General features: G+C 43.0%; 1 protein-coding gene across 1 annotated transcript in view; it reads left to right on the forward strand.

Moving 5' to 3' along the window:
* Positions 1 to 206: 206 nt before the first annotated feature.
* Positions 207 to 25,097, forward strand: part of TTLL1 (tubulin tyrosine ligase like 1) — a 58,038-nt gene continuing 33,147 nt past the window's right edge. The window contains exons 1-7 of the mRNA XM_040345830.1: positions 207 to 316; positions 2,236 to 2,352; positions 6,203 to 6,411; positions 16,014 to 16,194; positions 20,644 to 20,778; positions 21,753 to 21,861; positions 22,604 to 22,747. Coding sequence (XP_040201764.1) covers positions 2,240 to 2,352; positions 6,203 to 6,411; positions 16,014 to 16,194; positions 20,644 to 20,778; positions 21,753 to 21,861; positions 22,604 to 22,747 — 891 coding nt within the window. The 5' untranslated portion in view covers positions 207 to 316; positions 2,236 to 2,239. The remainder of the gene's footprint in view (positions 317 to 2,235; positions 2,353 to 6,202; positions 6,412 to 16,013; positions 16,195 to 20,643; positions 20,779 to 21,752; positions 21,862 to 22,603; positions 22,748 to 25,097) is intronic.

Below are 25,097 nucleotides of genomic sequence, written 5' to 3' on the forward strand. Positions count from 1 at the left end.
GCTTTGACAAAAACAAAACTGGAAGCTAATTGGTTTCTATGCAAAGCTGCACCAGATCTCCAGTTTTAGTAAAAATAAATGATCTTGTTTATTTCTGAATTGCTAGAGTTGTGTTTGTTTTCTTCTGTAGTGACCTGATGAAACAAAAGAGCTCCTGAGATGAGTGAATCGGGAGCAGCAGTGATGTGTGGAGTGGTGACAGCTCCTCTTCTTGCAGGAGCACGTGGTTCTCAGCGTCCCCGGTCACCATGGAGACCACCCGGATGTGATGAGTGAGCTGTCCATGGCAGGGAGGTTACCCAGAGCTGTCTGCAGGGTGAGTGTGTGATGAGAGGACAAAGATCGGGGTTTGCTCTGTAAGGAGAAAGGATGACTGGCAGCCCAGGCTGGGCCATCTATCAGGCTTTGCATCGTGCTACCGACATTCATTCTCTGGGCTGCAGGATGGCTGGGAGTCTATAGCATCCCTGCACTGCAGATTGGGTACAGGGAGATGGACTGGAGACCCATCTGCAGATGGGGCAATAAGCTGTATAATCCATATTTGCAGATGGGGCAATAAGCTGTATATCCATAATTGCAGATGGGGCAATAAGCTGTATATGTACATCTGCAGATGGGGCAATAAGCTGTATATGTACATCTGCAGATGGGGCAATAAGCTGTATATGTACATCTGCAGATGGGGCAATAAGCTGTATATGTACATCTGCAGATGGGGCAATAAGCTGTATATGTATATCTGCAGATGGGACAATAAGGTGTATATGTACAGCTGCAGATGGGGCAATAAGCTGTATATGTATATCTGCAGATGGGACAATAAGGTGTATATGTACAGCTGCAGATGGGGCAATAAGCCGTATATGTACAGCTGCAGATGGGGCAATAAGCTGTATATGTATATCTGCAGATGGGGCAATGAGCTGTATATGTATATCTGCAGATGGGGCAATAAGCTGTATACAGGCATACCCCACTTTTAAGTACACAATGGGACCAGAGCATGTATGTAAAACGAAAATGTACTTAAAGTGAAACAACACCTTTTTTCACTTCTAGGGTGTAGTGGGGGGTCAGGGGCTGTAGTGGGGGTGTCAGGAGCTGTAGTTGAGGTCTCAGGGGCTGTAGTGGGGGTGTCAGGGGCACACTGGAACAGGATGGGCTATGCTCTCTGAGCTTCAGCTCCTTCTACCGCGGCTGCAAAATGTCCGTACAGTACTTGTAAGGCACTTACGGGTATGTCCTTACTTGCGAGTGTATGTAAAGTGAGTGTACTTAAAGCGGGGTATGCCTGTATGTATAGCTGCAGATGGGGCAATAAGCTGTATATGTATAGCTGCAGATGGGGCAATAAGCTGTATATGTACAGCTGCAGATGGGGCAATAAGCTGTATATGTACAGCTGCAGATGGGGCAATAAGCTGTATATGTACAGCTGCAGATGGGGCAATAAGCTGTATATGTATATCTGCAGATGGGGCAATAAGCTGTATATGTATATCTGCAGATGGGGCAATAAGCTGTATATGTATATCTGCAGATGGGGCAATAAGCTGTATATGTATATCTGCAGATGGGGCAATAAGCTGTATATGTATATCTGCAGATGGGGCAATAAGCTGTATATGTATATCTGCAGATGGGGCAATAAGCTGTATATATATATCTGCAGATGGAACAATAAGCCGTATATGTACAGCAGCAGATGTGGCAATAAGCCATATATGTACAGCTGCAGATGGGGCAGAAAGCTGTATATGTATATCTGCAGATGGGACAATAAGCTGTATATGTATATCTGCAGATGGGACAATAAGCTGTATATGTATATCTGCAGATGGGGCAATAAGCTGTATATGTATATCTGCAGATGGGGCAATAAGCTGTATATGTATAGCTGCAGATGAGGCAATAAGCTGTATATCCATATCTTCAGATGGGACAATATTATATAATACAGACTGGTTATAGGATGTATATAGACTGGCATATGGATTAAAATGTATAGGCTGTATATGGGTTACAGTTTATAGGCTTTATATATGTTACATATTGTATGTAGGATCTATGCTATAACTAGAGATAAAGATATTTACAATGGACAGATTAGCAGCTCCTCCTGCTGGCCACTAAGCTGCATTACGCTGATGTCAAAGGCAGAACACACAATCTATTGTCCCTGGTCTGTGTCTCCTCAGTGATCTGATCTCTGTTTTCCCTTTTCTCATTCAGGGCCATGTCTGGAAAAATGAAGTGGGTGACGGATATCGAGAAATCAGTTTTAATTAATAATTTTGAGAAGAGAGGATGGGTCCAGGTTTCGGAGAGCGAAGACTGGAATTTCTACTGGTGAGGGTTTAATAAGGAAGAATTCATGCCTGCTAAATGTTTAGCTTTAGAGCCCTTTTACACAGATACGTTTTTTTTCCTTGCAAGAAAAAACAATTCTCTTTAAATCCTATGGGGACTTTAAACACCACTGTGTTACAGGCGTGGTGCGTTTTGAAAAGTCCTGCATGCTGCATCTTTGGTGCGGTTTTGAAAACCACAACAAAAACACAGCTTCTCATTGAAATTATTGAATATCACAGCAAAATTGGAAAAATGCACCACGATTTTGCGTTTTTTGTGTGTTTGAGCCACATGTTCATTTTTCACAGGTGCAGTCAACCCAAAAATGCACCAGAACGCACAAACACATCTGAAGCACAGTAAAAATGCATATGCTTTTACTACAGAGCAGTATGAAATTACACTAGTGGACCCAGTAAAAGACTGGAGTAGATCCAAACCCAAGTACCAAAATGTCACATCATTTTTAATATATTTATGCATATTCACTAGTAATTTGCAACTTTAATACAAATAATCGCTGGAGATCCTAAAGATCCTTGCTTGGGCACTTTGTGTTATAGGGTAACGGCTCCTTGTCCCTGACTCCACATTGCTCTCATGTGTTGTCCACATCCAATTCAAATGTATACAGTGAGGGCCTATTCACACTTGTCTGTTTTGATGCAGCAAAAAATGAAAGAAAATGTATGTCAGGTAGAAATCCCATTCTTTTCTATGGAGCTGGTTCACATCTTTACAATTCAGTTTAGAGTGGAAGACAAAGGGAAGCTCCACTAACCCATTTAAACCTACACGTGTGTGCTCTACCATACATGCTGCATGTGCATGGAACAGAATACAACCAGCTTGAAAGTCTTTTGGTGAACTGTGCAGCATTATGAGACACCATTAAATGCAATCACTGTGCTGTGGGAGGTACTGTATGTATATGTAAAGCAGGGTACCCAACCAGTGGCCCGCAGAGCTCTCTGATGTGGCCCGCGGAGCTCTTTGATGTGGCCCGCAACCTCCTGCTCTGAAATGGGATAGAATACTGTCATTAAAGGTACGTTTATTACTAAAATCACAGTGTATATATGGGCATATGTGTTCTGCAGTGGTTACTGGGCTGCTTTCAACTATTCCACAGGTGCAGAGTAGTGCAGGTTACCTGCACTAAGCCATAGACTTATATTACCTGCAAGTTTGGTGTGCTTTCTGAAAGTGCACCACACCTACAGGATATAATAGAAGTCTATGGCAAAGTGGAGATAAACTGCAGCAAAGCCACAGGGATAAACAACAGTGCATCAGTGTGAAAGCAGTCTTAGACCCCTTTCACACTCAGTCCGACCCAAATCGGACCCTCCATTCACCTTTAAGGAGTGGCAGATGTAAATGGACTTGTGTCCGTTTACAAACGCCTACCTCCAATCCAATCCGCAAAAAAAAAAAAAAAAAAGTTCAGTGGGCTCTATAGAGTAGAGTGGGCTGCCATCCACCTGCTCCGTTTATTGTGGCCCGCGACCGGTTACCAAGTCGCTTAAGTGGCCCCCCGCTCTTCAAAAGGTTGGGCACCCCTGATGTAAAGGATGACTTTGGCTGCTGCTATGTATATGCACTATATATCATTTACTATTGCTACTAATTAAATATGCACAGAGACATTTAAGAACAGTATAGAGTCTATTTGGTATAGTAAAACTACTGTGTCTCTACAGTCAGGGTTTTAAACTAAGCCATACCTGTAAAAAGAAGTCGTTATATACTCGCCTTTTTTGCTCACACTCCTTGCTGAGAAATCTTCCTCTGAAGTCCACACTGAAACCAACAATTCCAGGAGTGTCAATCTCCTAGTTCAGCCTGCAGATCGCACTGGTTCCTCCCACTGACTTGAATCCTTTATAGCAGGCATGTCCAAAGTCCGGCTCGCAGGCCGAATGCGGCCCCTGCTCCGGTTTAATGTGGCCCCCTTGGTAATTTGGATATATATAGCTTTTACGGCCCCCGGGCTACTAATGATGTATACTGTATTTATCGGCACTACCTCAGAGGGGAGAGGGAGGGGGCATAACAAGCGTTTACTCAGCGGCATCTGTACTAGGAAGTCCTGTCTCCTGGGCTGCCATTGGACGACTGTTCTGTCTATCATAGAAGGCAGGACTTGGTATTAAAGAGGCCGCCGAGAAAACAGAAGATTCTCCTGCATGTAATATGTTAGCGCTCGTCCCGCCCCCCTCCCTGTCCTCTCCGAGGCTGCAAATGGGCATGGATCAGGCTGCACTGATGGCAATGGTGAGGCTGCATTCATGGGCACTGACCCTTATTTTGCTTCACAGTTCTTTATTTAAAAAAATAAATTCCCCTGAAACTTCCCTCTTAAAGTGGCGTATTATACACCGATAAATAAGGTATACATAAAATAACACTCCCGGGCTCATCCTTAGTCTTGAGCGGCGTTCGGGTATTTGTTGGGGCCTCAAAAGATATAGATAGATAGATAGATAGATACAAATGACACGCCCAAGCTCAACTCTTCACCACACACAACCACAAAGGCAGGAGAATTAATGTTGGGTGGTGTATTAGTGCTCGAACAAACACACTTATGCCGCGTACACATGTCATGGACTTCGGGGGTCTTCCGACTTCTCCGCTCTCCGGTTCTTTCTCTCTTCTGCCAGGCACCTCCGCTATCTTCTTCCAGCTCTTTTACTAGTGGGGGCCCGGTCTTCTGCGACGCCTTCTTCCCTCTTCTATTCTTCGATGTTGACTCAACACTCCCTCCCGCTGTAATGCTGGGTGTGAGGTGCGCAACGATTTATATAGGCCTCTTATGACGTCACAGTCCCATCATGCTGCGGGTGGTGACGATATAAGGGGGCGGGGTAATTATGTCATCACCACCCGGAGCATGATGGGACTGTGACGTCATAAGAGGCCTATATAAATCCTCAAATCAAAATGTTGCTTGTCTTGCAAAATGCTCTTAATCCAAGTTACTCTCAAACCAAGTTTTTACTGTATATCATTTCTTCTGTCTTATTCTCAAAGTGGATTGGATATTTTGTTCCCTTGCCCTATAGCTGGTTATTTATATTTACCTCTGCATATAGACATTCAAGAATACATTTTATGTCAGAAAAAAAACAAAACAAAAAAAAACTTAATTATACACTATGCTTTTTATAGGTTTTTATATGATTAATTGAAACAATAATCGGCCAACTAATCGATTTATGAAAATATTCGTTAGTTGCAGCCCTAAATACAACACATAGTATTACATGGGGTGGACTTATTGACTTCTATATACATTACCTCCAAAAGTGAGTACACCCCTCACATTTTTGTAAATATTTTATTATATCTTTTCATGTGACAACACTGAAGAAATTATACTTTGTTACAATGTAAAGTAGTGAGTGTACAGCTTGTATAACAGTGTAAATTTGCTGTCCCCTCAAAATAAGTTCACACAGCCATTAATGTCTAAACTGCTGGCAACAAAAGTGAGTACACCCCTAAGTGAAAATGTCCAAATTGGGCCCAATTAGCCATTTCCTCCTATACAAGCTGTACACTCACTATTTTACATTGTAGCAAAGTGTCATTTCTTCAGTGTTGTCACATGAAAAGATATGATAAAATATTTACAAAAATGTGAGGGGGTGTACTCACTTTTGTGAGATACTGTACGTTTGGACTCCTTGGATCAGACTGTACATGGATGTAGAGGTAAGGGAACGCAAATGATCCCAGCATGGCAGGATCATAGAACAAACCCTCGAGTCACTATAATATATAGTTGTAGGTTTAGTAAAATTAGTAGATAACCTTCTTACTTTCCTGATTCCTGTTTCAGGATGAGCGTTCAGACCATCAGAAACTGTTTCAGTGTGGAGACTGGGTTCAGACTGTCCGACGACCAAATTGTCAATCACTTCCCCAACCACTATGAGCTGACCAGGAAGGATTTAATGGTGAAGAACATTAAACGTTATAGGAAAGAAATGGAGAAAGAAGGAAGCCCACTGGCAGAGAAGGATGAAAATGGCAAATATCTGTACTTGGGTAAGTGGTTATATAGCTGAACTATAGCTAAATACATGGTTGAAGTACATATAGGTAAAGCGTATTACTGTCACAAAGTGTTGTTAGCCCAGGTACCATTTCCAGATTGCACAGCTAGACTGGTGACCTCAGTTTTTTTTCCTATTGCATGTAAAGTAGAATTCCAGGCTATTGCTAACTATGCTTAAACCTGCTCCCACCTCCTTCTAAATCCCATTTTAACTACCTGTAAAAGGAAGATGCTTATACTTGCCTATATTGAGGGCACTCCGGTCCGGTTACGTGATCTCCCCAGTGGCAGCTTTAGGGGAGAGGAAAGATTGCCGTTTACGTAACGCATTAGCGGCCTAAAGTTATTCCATCAAATAGATGGAATAGTAATGTTAAGTATGGCCGCCATTCACGCGTCGAAATTCGAAAATTTTACGTCGTTTGCGTAAGTCGTCCGTGAATAGGGATTTACGTAGTTTACGTCCACGTCGAAATCAATAGGCCCGTGCGGCGGACTTAGTCGCAATGCACACTGGGAAATGTAGGCGCACGGCGCATGCGCAGTTCCAAAAAAACGTCAATCACGTCGGGTCAAGCCTAATTAACATAAAACACGCCCCCTCAGCCTAATTTGAATTAGGCGTTCTTACGCCCGCCCGCTTTAGGCTACGCCGCCGTAACTTAGCAGGCAAGTACATTGTGAATCATGTACTTGCCTCGCTAACTTACGGCGGCGTAGCCTAAATGCCATAAGCTACGCCGCCACAAGTATGCGCTCGCCATCCTGAATCTAGCTAATAGTCTGACTTGCCCACACTACTGCCCCCTCTCCTAGTCTGGGCCCTGCTATGCACATCGATACAGAAAGCTCATAATAATACTGATTCCAGTTTGCATGCTAGCATTATTTCAAATCAATCTAAATGAAAGAACAAAAAATGCCATATGTTGCTGCTTACCAGTCATATGATGTGGTGCCTGCATTGGTTTCCATTTACAGGCTTTTTCTTTTTCACATGCTGATCCTGCTATTAACTTGCTGCACTGTATCTATGCTGGAGCAGCATTGTCAACCTAGGCTGCTCTTCTGCTTTGGGCTACAAACACCTCTCTTGCTCCTCGTTCTCCTCACATAGAGATTTGGTGTTTTGAAGTATGTTGTACAATAGTTGGGAAAGCTGATTTCTGGTAGGATCAACGGATATTTATCTGTGCTTGAGGAAAATGTTCTTGGCCTGGGAAAAGCAAATGAATGCAGCCATTGCATCAGTTTACCTGTCATTGTGATGCACAGTAATGGTGGCTCTTGGTTATGGTAAAGGGTGTAGAGATTATGTACATTGTAACTTGGCCAAGAAGGTACAGTCTAGACCAGAAGTCTCAAACTGACGGCCCTCCAGCTGTTGCAAAACTACAAGTCCCAAGAGGTATTGCAAGGCTGACCGGTACAAGCATCACTCCCACAGGCAAAGGCATAATGGGACTTGTAGTTTCGCAACAGCTGGAGGGCCACCTGTTTTGAGACCCCTGGTCTAGACAGACTTCTACACATTAATAAAGATTCTGCTGCCTAACTTTAATTCAAAGCAGTGCTTAGTGGCCCAGCAATAGCAGATAGACGTAACAGACTACAATGGCTAAGGCCCCGTACACACGAGAGGATCGATCCGCTGAAATTGATCCGCGGATCGGTTTCAGCGGATAGATCCGCTGGTGTGTACGATCCAGCGGATATTTATCCGCGGATATATTTCGGGCCGACCGATTTCCAGCGGATAAAAATTTCTTAGCATGCTAAGAAATCTATCCGCTGGATTCGGCTCCAGCGGATCGATCCGGTGGTCTGTACAGACTCACCGGATCGATCCGTCCGAACCCATCCCTCGCATGCGTCGTAATAATTCGACGCATGCGTGGAATTCCTTATATGACAGCGTCGCGCACGTCGCCGCGTCATCATCGCGGCGACGGCGCGACACGTCATCGCGATGGAAATTCGGCGCGGATTTCGATCCGATGGTATGTACACTCCATCGGATCAAAATCCTCAGAGGATTTATCCGCGGAAACGGTCCGGAGGACCGTATCCGCGGATAAATCCTCTCGTGTGTACCCGGCATTAGAGAGGTAAGCGGAGGCGGTGTCCAAGGAATTAGATGAGGGCTAAATGGGCCAGTTTGTTGGCTAAGCTTAGAAATAACATGACCAGGCTAGCTATTCCATCATTCTTTCTGGCGAATGTTCAGTTACATTGACCAGAAGAGATAACAAAACAAATTCAACTAAAACTGGATGTTTGTTAGATGTGGAACTGTTGTGTTTTTCTCCTGAGGGAAACTTGGATGAGATAAACATTCTGAACTTGGCTTCCCAACTTGATCGGATGCTACTTTTCCGAGTAGATTGTAATCGCTAGTAGGGGAGAACTAGAGGAAGTGGTCTTTGTATTTTTACTAACAAAGGTTGCTGCACACACCGTTTTCTGACTGGCAGTCACTGTAGAATATCTAACAGTAAAATGCCAGCCACATGAGTTTACAGTAGGGTGCCCACGTGTCCCGGATTGCCCGCGACTGTCCCCCAATTGACATGTCTGTCCCTGGTCCCGGGCACCTTCATTCTGGGACAATACAGTGTCCCAGAATGAAATATAGGACACAGTCACCCCCACTAACTAGTAACTACATTTCCAGAACTGGTTGCTAGGGCCAGCGCTGCCTGGCATCTTGCAACCAGTGACAATTTACTCTTGGACAGTGAGGCCGGGAGCGAGACCTGGGCCTAGTGCAGCACTGCTGTCCCCACCCACCTTGGCACCTAATCCTTCCCCGGCACCTAGCGGCAAGCAGCAGGGACTGGTGTGGTCTTCACTCTCACTCGCGACGCCACTCCATTCCTTATACGCACGTGGCTCATGCAGAGGGAGTGGCAGCAGCACTGCATCTGGTGGCAGGCTATGGGTGGCAAGTGGCACTGCATCTGATGGCAAGTGGCACATTCAGTTGCCAAATTCCCCATCAACCCCGAGACTACATTTCCCTCCGCCCCCCTCTTCTTTCTTTGGGGAAGGTGAGGGGTGTCCCTGAATGGCAGTTAGGAAATGTGGTCACCCTAGTTTACAGTAGTGTTCATTATTGCCGTCTATGTTCACTCGAGTGCTAAGGCAAATGATGCACCAATTAACTTCATGATAACCGTGCTCATTTAAAAAAAAAAGGCACCCAGGGGCTCTCTATATGATTGCTGTGCTTCAATTTTAATCAGGTCAACTAGACAGACTTTCTACCAAAGTTTAATTAGCATGTCACTCTTGTCACCTGAGGAATAATCAAGCTTTATTGAGAATATACAAATGGACAGGGGGCCTATAGAGCTATCCATTGTCTCTTTATTTTTTTCTGACCAAATTTTCATCATGTTGGTTCCTACTTACCGCCCCTTCCTAAAAGTTAGGACACCGACAACTTAGAATATTGTGGTGTGGCCCAGTGATGCTACTGCAATGCTATAGGACTATTTTAAACATATTGTCACGTTTTTAAAGAAGCAGCAAGGTGTGGACCTGAGGAGGAATATGCATAATCTGTAATGGGCTTATTAGAAAGTGTGTTGATGTTGCTACAACTAGATCATTTTCTGTGTACTCTAACTAGAAACCCTGGATGAATGCAGAGGACCGATATTTGCTGAAAGCTCATGATTACACGTTCAGGTCTGGAATTGCATTTGAACTCCGAGCAGCATGTTCACTTTTCTACCAATGTCCACTAAGCATGTGCAGAGGCATTGACGGCATCACAGATTATCAACAGCGATGCAGAATGTCCAACAAATCCTTGTCTTCCTCTGAGCACATTTTATGCTTGGGGTTGTAAAGGTGTGTGTGTATATGTATGTATGTATGTATATATATATATATATATATATATATATATATATATATATATATATATATATATATATATATATATATATAATAATTTTTATTTATTTTTTTAGTTTTAAATAACAAACATGTCATACTTACCTCCACTGTGCAGTTCGTTTTGCACAGAGTGGCCCAATCCTCGTCTTCTGGGGTCCCTTGGCGGCTGTCTCGGCTCCTCCCCACAAGAGCTAACCCCCTTCTTGGGAAGCGCTCTCCCAAGGGGGTTAGCTTGCGGGTGCGCTCCCGTGATACAGACGGTGGCTATAGCTGCCGACTGTGTCACTCGGCCCTGCCCCAGGCGCGCCGTGTCATTGATTCGATTGACAGCAGCGGGAGCCAATGGCTGTGCTTCTATCAATCTCCATTGACGAGCCGCCTCAAGCTGGGGGAAACCATTGTGGGAACGAGCCCACGGAGTTTCGTATTTTGACCTATCGGTTAGCAATCCATCGGTTAAATTTTAAAGCAAGTTTGTCTTTTTTTTAACCAAAGGTAAATAGCCTATGGAGCCTACACACGATCGGTTAACCGGAGGACAGCGGTCTGACGGACTGTTTTCATCGGTCAAAACCGAACGTGTGTGGGCCCCATAGGTTATTTAACCATCGGTTAAAAAAAAGCCAACTTGCTTTAAATTTAACCGATGGATTCCTAACCGATGGGAAAAAAAGGATCGTTAGTAGGCACAACCGTCGGTTAAAAATCCACGCATGCTCAGAATCAAGTCGACGCATGCTTGGAAGCATTGAACTTCGTTTTTTTCAGCACGTCGTTGTGTTTTACGCCACCGCGTTCTGACACGATCGTTTTTTTAACTGATGGTGTGTAGGCGCGACGGACCATCAGTCAGCTTCATCGGTTAACCGACGACAACAGCCCATCAGATCGTTCTCATCGGATGGACTGATCGTGTGTACGAGGCTTTACTTTCTGCTTTTAAGCAATGCATCCAACTTCTTCCCAGCAGCAGCATAAGGAAAGGGGGTGCACTGTGATGTAAGGTAGAGTGGGGGACTCAACTTCTGATGGTGGGTTGGCTCTTAACATCTAATGTAAGGTGAGGGGATGCTCTGGACATCTAATCTTACAGATACAACTGGCCCTTTTGAGGGCAATCATAATGCTGATGCGGCCCACAATGAAACCCCTGCTTTAAGGGGACATATCTTGTGCCCAGTTCTCCAGTGTTGCATCTAGCTTTGCTGTAGCACATTATTCAACCCCTTTAGCTATCATTCGTAATATGGTGATCTAGGAGTTATTTTGCTGTACCTGTTCATAATTAAGGTGAGATGTTCTCAGATGTTCCCACTGCAGGCCCCTTATTTTCTCTCAAATACAGGATCCTAAATACCTGGGGTTATCTGTTATGCATGTATTGTCCTCCGTTTCTGTGGTCAAGTTCTAGTTTGCTTCTCCTGACCCTACTGGACAATTCTATTTGCCAGTGAGATCACCCAAGTTGTAGAAAGATGTAGGGGCAGGTGGATATAGATCAGAGGCTGACATGCTTTTATGAATAAGAGGAAAAATACTCCTGTAAAAGATGGCTTAATCCACTAGATCTCCCTTTTTATAAATAGCCCCCTATGTAATGCAATACCGAATTTCCCCAGCAGGTGGTGCTGCAAGTATAGTCTACCACTGTTACTTCAAGTCCCAAATAAGGTTACAAAAAAATACTCGGTTCCACCTGAGAGAAGGAAAAATTCTGAAGTCAAACAGCTAATGCAGTGTTTTCTTCATTAAAAAATTATAATCCACTGTGATATCAGTGTCATGGGAGCACCCTCAAATAATAATTTGTAAATATGTGAAAAAGGAGGGCGCTAGAAAGTGATAAGAAACACTCATAAATATTAAATATACTAAAGTGAGAAAAATAAAAATCATAAAATTCTCCCAAGTGGATAAACCAGTGATATACAATTAGTGGTAATAAATCTTTAAAATAAATCACCAAAAAGTATTGCACACATAATATAAGTCCATAAAGAAAGTGTTTTGACTCTTTCTAAGGAAAAATTTACAAAGCAAAAAAGATAAAAAATTGTCCTAATTGAAAAATAAACAAATAATGTGATTTAATTTCCAAAATCCATCCACCAACAAAAAACAAAATCTTGCTGTAAAAGGATTGTTGTCCAGACAGTGCAAACTTGTTCCTTCACCATACGCAAGGATAAGACACCCAAAGTGCACAGAAGGGGAATGTGCTTACCAGACTCAATGGATCTTTTTGATTAGAAAAAGATCTCATGCGCTTAGCAGGAGCGTGCCTGCACACTTGGCCATAAACGGGAGATGTGGGTATTGGCTCAAGACCTCCATTGCAGAGATGGAACATGGAATGAAAAAGCAAAAACTTCCATAGTGCAAACCATTTAATAAAATAATAAAATGACAGAACAAAAAAGGCCAAATGGCCGCTTACATTAAAAGGTGCCCAACCTGGCACTGGGGCTGCAGACTCGTAAGGAAAAGCACTTGTGGTTCCTTCACTTCCTCGACGGCGTGCGTTCCACCAGTCAGAAGCTCAAGCCAGATTGCCGGATGTGACATAGGGAGTACACGTGACCAGGCTGCGCCGCGACGTACGTTTTGTAAAATTAACGTCTTCAAGCAGGCGTCAAATGTTATTTAAAGCGGGGTTCCAACCACATTTAGCATTTTTTTTAAACTATGTCCTTTCATCCATCTTTCTAGTTGTACACATAGAGTCACTTACTAGGTAAAAATGCGCCCCCGTCCCGCAGACTTCTAACGAACGAACACTTTTTATTCCTGTGTGCAGATGGTTGTCATTTTGCTTGTGGGCATTGTGAAGCCCACAAGCAATTACTTCCGGGATTCCTCTGGTGACGAGCTTGAACGGGCCGCCCGTCCCGCCCCATACTCGCGCATGCGCAAGACATCAGCAGCGCCGCATCGTTAACCACTTGGGTTGCCATCACAATGAGCGGCGGCGGCGGAAGTGCACGCCGTTGTGATGGCAACCCATGAACAACAACAGGCCCGGGAGATTTAGAGAGCCAAAATGTAATAAGAAAACAGTTCGTCTTTTATTTTGTTTATTTTATTCATGGAATCGCGTCACTTCCGGTATCGTAGTAACGCGATTCTTGCCCTAGGGGAAGCGCACGGCATCCTGGGAAATGATGACACACATTTCCCAGAAGCATTAGCGTTGTGAGGAGCCGAGGGAGCTGACGTCAGGATCCTAGGTGAACACGAAGGCAGATTTCGTGGGACTGCATAGCAACAGGCATTTGAGTAAAAATCTTTATTTATTTATTTTTAGGTCTAATGTCCACTATAAAGCCAAAACATTTTTTAGATATATATCAATTTAAAGTAGAACTATAGGCAAAACATTTTAATTTTGGATAGAGTTAGGGTGGGGTTATAACCCCCGTAGGGTTTATTTTTGCCCTCTTTGTCCCTATGCCCATATTTTTGCCCTCTTTGCCCTCTGTCCCCATGGGAAGATTTACCTTCACTTTCTGTCTCATAGCGAAAACAGAAAGTGAGAGGAAATCCCTGTAAATTAGGGAATCTTTTGGGAGCCGCTAAGACCCCAGAACAAGTGTGCCCATTGGAATATTTTCCCTCCATTACTTTTCTGGGCACAACACAAAATTTGGAATTTTATTTTACTTTTACTTTTATTGTTCTTGGTAAACAGGACAAATAGAGAGGGCGAATCTCCCGAATGGGGACTCAAAAAACTGACAGGTGCTCTAATCCCCCTCCACTCTATCCAAAAAAAAGTTTTGCATTTAGTTATACTTTAACAAGAAAATATAACGGACTCCAAATTATTACATTTTCTATTTAAAAACAAAAGATATAAATATGTGATTGCGCTGCTGCAGTATAATCGTCCCCACGTGAACAAGCAATATATAAATTATGCATCAATTCATAAAATAAACAATAAAGGGCATCTAACTTAATAACAAATTACTGAAAATGAATTAATATAAATAAATGTGCCAAAAGGTGAAATTGATCTATATATAAATAAATATATGGCAACAAATATTAAAAGAGTCCCAAGTGTCATATTAAAGTGCTTGTTTAGTGCATCCTCTAACATTAACGGCTCCTGTAATGAATCCACTCGGTGCTTCACCACAACACAGTGTTCCACCACCTGGTGAAATGCACGCTCACCTTGCTACTGGACCCGTATATTATACAGGTCAACAAGCAAAATAAAAGATGCATATGAAAAATTCAGAAATGCATGATTTTACTGCATTGAGTTTTTATATGGATGACTTTAAATGCCTATCAGCTGAATAAACGGACTGATGTCACAGCTGTGCCGGGCATGGATCAACATGTCCCTGCTAGTGCCACCCCTCCCCGCCCCCCCTACTTTTTTTTTTTTCTTTCTCTCTTCTTCCTACTCATTTGTATTAGCTTATCATGATTAGACGATTATTTCCTAAACAACATTGGAATCAGCTCCCCTTGAAACAATATTCTGGATCCCCTAACGCCCAGATTTTTTGTTCCAGAAATATTTGATTCGAAGCCGGACATAGGTCTGGCCTCCTACTTATTTCCATGATGTTTGGACTTTATCGATGCATGAGGTCTTATTGCCTGTTTTTGTATATGGTACAATGTTGGACCCCCTTTTCTATACTACCTTCCCCCATACTTTCCTTTTTTCCCCTTGCTTTTTGTAATCAGCGCTTCTGTTGCCGTATTGCGTTCCACGCTAGAATGCACTCCGACCGCGCGATGACATCATCGCCTGGCGCCACGTGCGTTCCACCTTGGAACGCAGAAGTGCTGAGCGTAATCAACGCTCTATTGGGCACACATGCCTTTCTACTATAAACAGAACAGCATGCAGTATACACGCTGTTCTATTATTGTCAGCTGTAGCCGGCCACGCTACAAAACTACTGGAACCATCTATCCCTAAACTGGAAACCATGTTAGCCCGGATCACTTTTGTACTGGAAACTTAATAAATAATAAAAAAAAAGAAATAAGATATTACTCTGCAAATTCTTGTTGTACTCTCCATTTTTTTTCTTGTTCAATAATTTGTTTGAGAACAAAAAACAGTGGCATAAACGAAATCCAAAACTCAAGTTTTCATTTGTATAATGATAATGCCATAGAGGAGACACTCAAGAATGCATAATACATTGAAGTGCTCTACAATAGTAGTGAAGTAGCAGTGAATAGCAGTGAAGTCCCAGGAAGAGAAGTGGAAGGATGGCGATACAAGTATCATTGGGCTCTGGAGATTTTGCTTATGCCGTGTGAAATAGGAAAACATCTTGATATGGAGAGAGAAAGGCAGAAAAGAGAGAGGGGAAATAAGGTGAAGTGGAAGCAGTTAGGTAGGAGGGAGGGGAGCAAGCCATCGGTAACGCTGCTCTTAGGCCTGCAAGCACTGAGGTCATTATCATTAAAGGTCCAACAATCCGTGGTCAAAGTTGAGCGGTAGATGTAAACCACAGTTCACAAATATGGTGGAATTTTGACATATTACCATGAAGCCTAGCGTTCTCCATTTTTTTTTTTTACACCATAACAAGCCCCGGTGACCCTTGCATCAAGTAAAAGACGTCTACATTTGTTTCAAATGGTAAAGTTGCTCAGCTGAGAGCTCAACTAGACATACATTCATAATACCAGTTTGTGTCTCTTACAGACTTTGTGCCCGTCACCTTCATGCTCCCGGCAGATTACAACCTGTTTGTGGAAGAATTCCGGAAAAACCCTTCCAGCACCTGGATCATGAAACCTTGTGGGAAAGCTCAAGGGAAGGGAATATTCCTTATCAACAAACTCTCCCAGATTAAAAAATGGTCCAGAGACAGCAAGACCTCCTCGTGAGTAACCCACATCATTCCAGCTGCTATTATGGCTCTTGATTTGTTATCTCTGTTTTTATATGTAAACTGTGACCTTAAAGTAAAACTAAACCCATCGACCGAACTGTTTTCTAAAACCGTTACATTCAAGGCATTCCATGAAGGATAACTGTCACAGTTGCTTTATGCTCTCAATTGAAGTGTCAAGGCATCAAATGTCCGATGTCATAACTGAACACATGTGGAGATAGGAGGGTTTAGTTTAGTTGTAACAAAATCTCTGCAGGTAGCTCCAGAGCCATAATTCTATATTACCACCGCCTAGAAACGCCTTACTAATGAAGTTCTTGTCTACTCAATCTGCCGCGTGTGTCAATGTGATTATTTTTCTTTAAGTAAAAGCAATGGCTAAAATTCACTATTGTAGACAGTATGCTTTTTGCTTTAAATGCAAAAATACTTTTCTTTATCGTACCTCATGGGACACAGAGAAACCATTAAAGCGGAGGTTCGCCGGTAAAATGCTGTTTTTACCCTTAGATGTATGCTCATTTAGTCTAGGGGAATCGGCTAGTTGTTTTAAAATCTGAGCATTACTTACCGTTGTAGAGGGCGATCTTCTCCGCCACTTCCGGGTATGGGTCTTCGGGACTGGGCGTTCCTTCTTGATTGACAGTCTTCCGACAGGCTTCCGAAAGGCTTCCGACGGTCGCATCCATCGCGTCACGACTTTCCAAAAGTAGCCGAACGTCGGTGCGCAGGCGCAGTATAGAGCCGCACCGACGTTCGGCTTCTTTCGGCTACTCGTGAGGCGATGGATGCGACCGTCCGAAGCCTGTCGGAAGACTGTCAATCAAGGAACGCCTACTCCCGAAGACCCATACCCGGAAGTGGCGGAGAAGATCGCCCTCTACAATGGTAAGTAATGCTCGGATTTTAAAACAACTAGCCGATTCCCCTAGACTAAATGAGCATACATCTAAGGGTAAAAGAGAAAAAAAAAAACATCATTGGGTGAACTCCCGCTTTAAGGATGAGCTTCGGCGTGTTCGCACTGTCCATGTGCAGAGCCCGCCAGGAAGTCGGCACTGCGCTGTGCTAATCACGGGCAAGGAGACATTGTCCCGATGCTCGGCTGCAGAGATGGGGAAATGTCTCGCTGCCTGTGATTAGCGCAGTGCTGTGCCGACTTCCTGGCGGGCTCTGCACGTGGACTGTGCGAACTCACCGGAGCTCATCCTTGGCAGCCATAATAACTAACTGGGTTATACGCCACCTATAGGTGAATGGACACTGACACACCAAAAAGACAGGAATGTACTTCATTCGGATCCATTCGAGAAAGCTGTCGGCCAAAATGGATGGTACCCACGCCTCATTGGAAGGAGAGAAGATTCCTCGAGATTTGCCTGTAATACGGCCTTATGGTGCTGGAGCCTGCGTAATGGAACCCTGTGCAGTGTTTGTTCTGACCAAGGTGCTTTCCTGCAGGGTGCTATACAGGTCCAGGGAAGTGGACCCCACGTTAAGGGGGACCCAGTTCCTGAAGGTCTTTTTATGATCAAGCTCGCTGTGATGGGTGAAGATTGGACTCCTGTTATGTTCAGAGTCCTGTAGCATGAATGCCAAGTCTGCATTTGTTTGCAGTTTCTCTTTAATAAAAAAATAAATAAAAAACTGACTGTCTGGTGTTCTCTCAGCCCCTAGGGGTAGTGTGCTGTTTAATACATGCTCTGTCTACTTCTTAGGAGTATGGGTTGCCATTTCTGGTAACACTAATATTGGTGTTGGCCGAATTAGCCCAGGAGGGCTTGGTACACTGACATAGCAAGTCTTGCGGGGGTTGCTCCTTGGACACTCCCAGTCCTGTATCTCAGCACTGTTGAGCCCCTGAAAGCCAGCTTCGGGGAACTTCAATTACAGGACTTAGAAATATTTTTTTGCCTGAGGTGAAGCCAGAAAGTGGCACCCGCAGAAATATGTGAGTATGAGATTTTCTTTTTCTTTTTTTCTTTCTCCAATCGGTAAGGGAAAGATTGGCCTTAAGACCCGCTAAGGGCCAGAGTTCGTCCCTATCCATTTTATTCCAGAGGCCGTTGTTTCTCATTCTTACTTCATACAGCGTGTAACTTGGACAGTCCCGCCTGTCGGGTCATTCTTGTGTCCTTGGGACTTGAATTTGATCTGGACTGTGCTTGCAGAGGCCACTTTTTGAACCAATTGGGAGATTCTGTTGGTCCTTTTATCTCGGAAGGTGGCTTCTTTGGTTGCTATCGCTTCACTAAGTGGAGTTTCAGAGTTGGCGGCTCATTCATGCAAGGAGCCATTCTTGGTCTCGCATCTTAAGGTGATGCTGCGACCTCATCCATTTTTATTGCCTGTCTGCCTGTTTCTAGTTTTCACTTGAATCAGGACAGTGTCTTGCCTTTTTTTTTTCCCTAATCCACAGTTGGCAAGAGAGAGCGCAACATACTCTAGCGGTCATTCAAGCCCTCAGGATCTACTTAAGTTGTCGGCACAGGTCAGGAATCCTGTTTTATGTTGCTAGAAGAGCCCAGGAAGGGCAGGTGACATCCAGGTAGAATATTTAGCAGTAGTTCTGCCAGGTTATCATTGATGCCTATGGTTTACAAAACTGAGGTACTTCCTGTGTAGGAGGGGTTATATAGGAGAGGAATTCCTGTCTTTTTGGTGTGCGTGTGTCCATTCAGCTATAGGTGGCGTATAACCCAGTTAGTTATTATGGCTGCTCTGTTTCCTGTGATGTACTCCAAAAAAAGTATTTTACAGGTAAGTGGTCACGAAGGGGGGTAAACCTTCTGGGGCTGAAGTGGTTAAGGAAGCCTATACATTAGTCATTTGTTTTGTTTTTGTTTTTTTGTTCAGCCAGCGCGTTGAACGGGAAAAAAACAACTTGGTTCCCCCATTTTCCCCATCCACATATACCAGGTGGGTGAGGGAATCCTTCCTGCTGAGCTATTGTATTCTGACAGCGAACAGTCTTCCCCGCTATCAGAATACACTGATCAGTGCTGCTGTCTATAGCATGTGCAGCAGATAGATCAGGAAAGATCCGACAGGACAGTTGTACAGAAGACGATTGGTGGATCGACTTCTGTACAACCACTGTGTTCATACATGGATCAAAATTTGTCCGGTCCCTACTTAACCAGCCACATTTCAATCCATGTATGGCTGGCTTTAGCTTGAAGCTTAGAGTGCGACTGTACTGTAAAGCTCTGCAATGATTATAGCTGTACCCTGTATACCCTAATGTTTGTTTTCATTACCTTTTTGCTCTGATGCATTCCTGAAGCTTTTTCGTGTCAGTCTGATTGTTATTAGTCCTATATATAATCACCATAAAAAGTAAGTTTTGCACAAATATGTTTTTTTAAGTTAAAACCCCGGGCAGACTGCTAAATATATAAATCATTTATCTGAAAAAATATAGATTATACATTAATCAGAGTTGTTTTGCCTGCCACAGGAATTGTACTTATGTCCATCCAGTCCTGAGATTCCGCTCAAGCTTGGCTTGCATACACACGGTCACACAAAAGTTCTCTGAACTTTCGTCTGTCAAGAACGTGGTGACCAGGGGTCAAGTCCTGGGGAAAAAAGTGTGGGAACTCCCACCCAAGATCCACTCCCCCACCAAAAATAAATAAATGATACGCTAATTTGCATAATTACTAAACCGCATGTTTTTTTTTTTTCGATCCACTGTACCTTAGTAATCCTTTAAGCAAGTTCTTTCTAAATCCTGCGATAACTCGCGGCAAGCCTCCGCAATGTCTCCTGGGAACAATAACAAAAGCTCCCAGGAGACATTGCGTCATCGAGGAAGTGACGGAATACCCGCACACTACCCGATGAATCCATATTTATCCATATACAGGAAGCGGCCAGTAACATAAAGGATTACTATGGTTCGCCTGCCCCTGACAGTGACTCGAGCTGGGCATCGCCGCTTAGTGAAGGATTGGCTCGGGCGGCTCGGCTGCTCTAGTCCTGCAAAGGGAACTGCGTTCCTGCTGTGAAAAAAGTGCAGTAACTCCGTTCCCATGCATTCCCGCAGGACTTGAGCCCTGGTGGTGACATACAACACTATGACGAGCCAAGAAAATTAAGTTCAATGCTTCCAAGCATGCGGAATTTTGCGAGTCGGAATTGCTACAGACAATCGGATTTTTTGACAAGAAATTTTTTTGTCTTGAAAATTGAGAACCATCTCTCAATCTTTTGTTGGCGGAAATTCCAACAGCAAAAGTCTGATGGAGCATACACACGGTTGGAATTTCCGTTCAAAAGCTCACATCAGACTTAAAAAAAAATAAGGGCACTATTATAAAAAATGTAAATTGATTTATGACTTTTATACTGTATTTATACAGCTTTCATGAATTGATGTTTTTGGTGATGATTTAGATACAAATAGTGATAAATCTCTGAATGTTATTTTAGGTTTGTGTCGCAGTCTTCCAAAGAAGCTTATGTTATCTCTTTGTATATTGACAATCCTTTGCTGATCGGAGGGAAAAAATTTGACCTGCGCCTCTATGTCCTTGTCACCACCTATCGACCTCTCAAGTGTTATATGTAAGATGTTTTTATATATGATTTGATTATTAAAGTGGGGATTCTGTCATCCTGATGGATTTTGACATTGAAAGATGAATTTAAAATGTTTTATTTATTATATCATTATCGCACTCCAACAGAAGAAATCTGATGATCACTTCCAAAGCTCCTAACTATGCACCTAATCTTAGAACAACTGCAAGCACCCAAATTAATGTAAATCACCTATATAGTAAGTTAGAACATGAACGTTCTGTGCTATAGTAAATGGTAAAACTCCTCTACTAATATATAAAGCAAACAAAAACTGCCAAAATTTGTGAATCAATATAAAGTGCAATAAAAAAAAGTCTGTAAATGTAAGTGAATTACAACCCTCATAAAAACACTTAAAGGGGTTGTAAAGGTAAATGTTTTTTCACTTTAATGCATCCTATGCATTAAGGTGAAAAAACATCCGACAGTACCGGCCCCCCCAAACCCCTGTTTTACTTACCTGACCCCTCGAAAGTCCCGTGCGCATCCACGTGATCCTCTTCGGTTCCCAGCCTGGCCGTTGATTGGCTAGGCTGGACGGATTGATAGCAGCGCAGCCATTGGCTGGCGCTGCTGTTGTTGGGTACTGATCCACGTGGTACTTTTCGAGCCGGGGAATGCCCAGTGGCTCTGTTTTTGTAAATCTATTTAAAACCAATAAAGAGAATAAAAAAAAAAATGTGAACAGTGCTTTGTGCTGTCCATAGTCTCAAAGGCAGCTCTTTTACTAGAAGTTTAAGGAGTATTAAAAACATGCTTCAAACTCCTACGTTTAATGGTAGTGTTAACAGGGTCTAGGAGCTGTTCTGTCCTGTATTTTTCTCCTTTTCATCTTCATGTGCTTTAGTGATGAACACCTTTTTAGTTACAAAGATATATGAAAAATGCTGTCATCATGCAGAATATTACAGACACTGTTTTTTTATCTGTTGCAACAATATTGTGTTTCTTTGTAGGTACAAGCTGGGATTTTGTCGGTTCTGTACTGTAAAATATACCCCAAGCACTAGTGAGCTGGATAATATGTTTGTACATCTAACAAATGTCGCTATTCAGAAACATGGGGTAAGGACTTTTTATTTTTATTTTATAGTGGCCTGCTGTTCAGAGGCCCGCTGATGTTCAGAGGCCCGCTGATGTTCAGAGGCCCGCTGATGTTCAGAGGCCCGCTGATGTTCAGAGGCCCGCTGATGTTCAGAGGCCCGCTGATGTTCAGAGGCCCGCTGATGTTCAGAGGCCCGCTGATGTTCAGTGGCCTGCTGTTGTTCAATGACCCTGTGTGTACACACATCAGACCATCAGGCCACTTCAGCGGTGCACCAATGAAAACGGTCTGTCGGACCATTCTCATCGGATGAACCGGTCGTGTGTACGCGGCCTTAGTGTAGCAATATGGTTACATATGGAGGTACAACATTTAGCAACGTATTGCTACACTTAGAGGTGCCTCTCTTCTCTTTTATACCCTATAAAAAAAATGCTTTGATATACAAGTGCTTTGGATTACAAGCATGTTTCTGGAACTAATTATGCTCGCAAACCAAGATTTTACTGTATAATTTTTTTTAACAACATTGAAAATGTATTTTCCAAAATTGCAAGGAAGAATAAAAGCAGAATAGATCTTGATATGAGCTGAAATAATACAATGTTTTACAAAATGAGGGAAATACAGGAAGCTGTAACATCTTCTGTAGATGTGACGTCCAACTAGCAGGTAGAATTGATTGTTAAATCAAACTCCAGTACATTACAGCCAAGCCTGAGGCCTCTTGCTGGGTTATAACATGTTAGTGTCTTTCTCTAGGATGACTACAATCACATCCACGGCGGGAAATGGACGGTCAGTAATTTGCGTCTGTACCTGGAGAGCACGAGAGGACGAGAAGTCACTGATAAACTCTTTGATGAGATTCACTGGATTATTGTGCAGTCCCTGAAGGCAATGGCGGTAAGTATCTTCTTCAATGTTCTGTGTGTGTGTGTGTGTGTGAAGATTCAGGAGCCAGACTATAAAAGGGAGCACTGTGCCAGCCAATCGGACTCTGCATTTCTTTTTGCCAGACCCTATTGTAAATATTAAACCGGAAATTTGATTGGTTGCTCAAGAAAAAAATAACTTTTGTTTGCTGTAACCTCACCTTTATTCAGACTTTAGCCGAAAACTTAAATTAACATTTGTAGAAAAATGATGAAGCAAAACACGTAACGGAACTTACACTTTACAATTGGACTTATTTACCATGACCTTGCATGAAATAAAATGACATTCTGACTGTAAAATTTACCTTGTCAACTCAGCTTTGGAAAGATAAGTAAAAATGATGTTTTTTTATCTAGACATTCAGGGACAAATGCAAACTGATAAGGGAGCTCTAATCAGTTGTTACTTTTCTGGTCATGTAATTTGGAATGTCCAGCATTCTCCCTGAGCATTGACAGGCTGACCCCCCACCCCTTAAACCCCTTAAACCTCTGCAGCAATGCTGATGTTCCGTTCAGACTCGTCAGAATTGGTAACAAAAGTGACGTTTCATCGCCGCCATCTTGCTACACCCCGCACTCCTCCACTGTAACGATACACCGAGAAGGGGGCAAGCGAACTTCTTGTTACACCCACCGGAGTTTTGCATTTCACTGTTAGGTGAAATGGAGTACTTAGAAATCCAAAGGACTGTTGTTGAATTTTAAAAGCAGCGGCCAACCTGCTGATCTCACAGGTTTGCTAATGTGACAGAACACCTCTGATTTTATAATTCAACATGTAAACTGTCCCAGGGATTTCCAAATACTATACTTCACCATATACGCTTCATTTCCAGTTAAAAATAACTATGAAATGCAAAACTCTGGTGGGTGTAACAAGATGTCCACTTGCCCCCTTCTTGGTGTATCGTTACTGTGGAGGAGTGCGGGGTGTAGCAAGATGGCGGTGATGGAACATCACTTCCGTTACCAATTCTTACAGGCCGCCTAATCTGACGGAACACTGGCAGCACTCATGCGTCCATTTCCCAAAGACAACCTCTGGATATGACGCTGAGCACGTGCACTCAACTTCTTTGGTCTACCATGGCGAGGCCTGTTCTGAGTGGAACCTGTCCTGCTAAACCGCTGTATGGTCTTGGCCACCGTCCTGCAGCTCAGTTTCAGGGTCTTGGCAATCTTCTTATAGCCTAGGCCATCTTTATATAGAGCAACAATTTTTTTTTTTTAGATACTCAGAGTTTTTTGATATGAGGTCTCCATTCACACCTGAGACCTTGTATCACTAACGAGTTACATGACACCGGGGAGGGAAAATAGCTAATTGGGCCCAATTTGGACATTTTCACTTAGGGGTGTACTCACTTTTGTTGCCAGCGGTTTAGACATTAATGGTGTGTCAAGTTATTGTGTGTTGAGTTATTTTGAGAGGAAAGCAAATTTACACCGTTATAGAAGCTGGACACTCACTACTTTGCATTGTAGAAAAGTGTAATTTCTTCAGTGTTGTCACATGAAAAGATATATAATAAAATATTTACAAAAATTGAGGGGTGTACTCACTTTTGTGAGATACTGTGCGAGTTCCTCTTAAAGCAGAGTTCCCACAAATTCGTTTTTTTTTTTTTTTTAAATCAGCAGCTACAAATAATGCAGCTGCTGACTTTTAAAATAAGGACACTTGCCTGTCCAGGGCACCCGAAGCTGACCTGTCTCTCAGCTCTCGGGTGTTGGCACCGCCATCTTCCTGGTTCCCTACTGCACATGTGCGAGTCACACTGCGTGATCCCACTGGTCCCTGCTGTCTTCTGGGACCTGTGTGTCACCCAGAAGGCAACGGGGGGGGAGGCGCCGGACGTATTAGACAGGCATCTGCTCCTCCCTAAAAGGTGCCAAATGTGACACCGGAGGGGGGGGGGAGGATTCCGAAAAGCGGAAGTTTCCTTTTTGGGTGGAACTCCGCTTTAAAAACCCATGTTATTTCTTGTCTTGAAGATGCAAGTTGAAGTGAAATATAGAGACAATATCTCCCAAAGTGAGATTAATCTCCTAGCTGTTGCCAGAACCAGTGTCCCTACTTAACCACTTAAGCCCCGAGCCTTTTTTTCAGACTCGGTGTTTACACATTAAAAACTATTTTTTTTCGCTAGAAAATTACTTCAAACCCCCAAACATTATATATTTGTTTTTTTTTTCTAACACCCGAGAGAATAAAATGGCGGTCATTGCAATACTTTTTGTCACACCATATTTGCGCAGTGGTCTTACAAGCGCACTTTTTTAGAAAAAAAAAAAACTTTTTTTAATTAAAAATT

Source organism: Rana temporaria, chromosome 3 (genome assembly GCF_905171775.1).
Source record: "Rana temporaria chromosome 3, aRanTem1.1, whole genome shotgun sequence".
Lineage (NCBI taxonomy): Eukaryota > Metazoa > Chordata > Amphibia > Anura > Ranidae > Rana > Rana temporaria.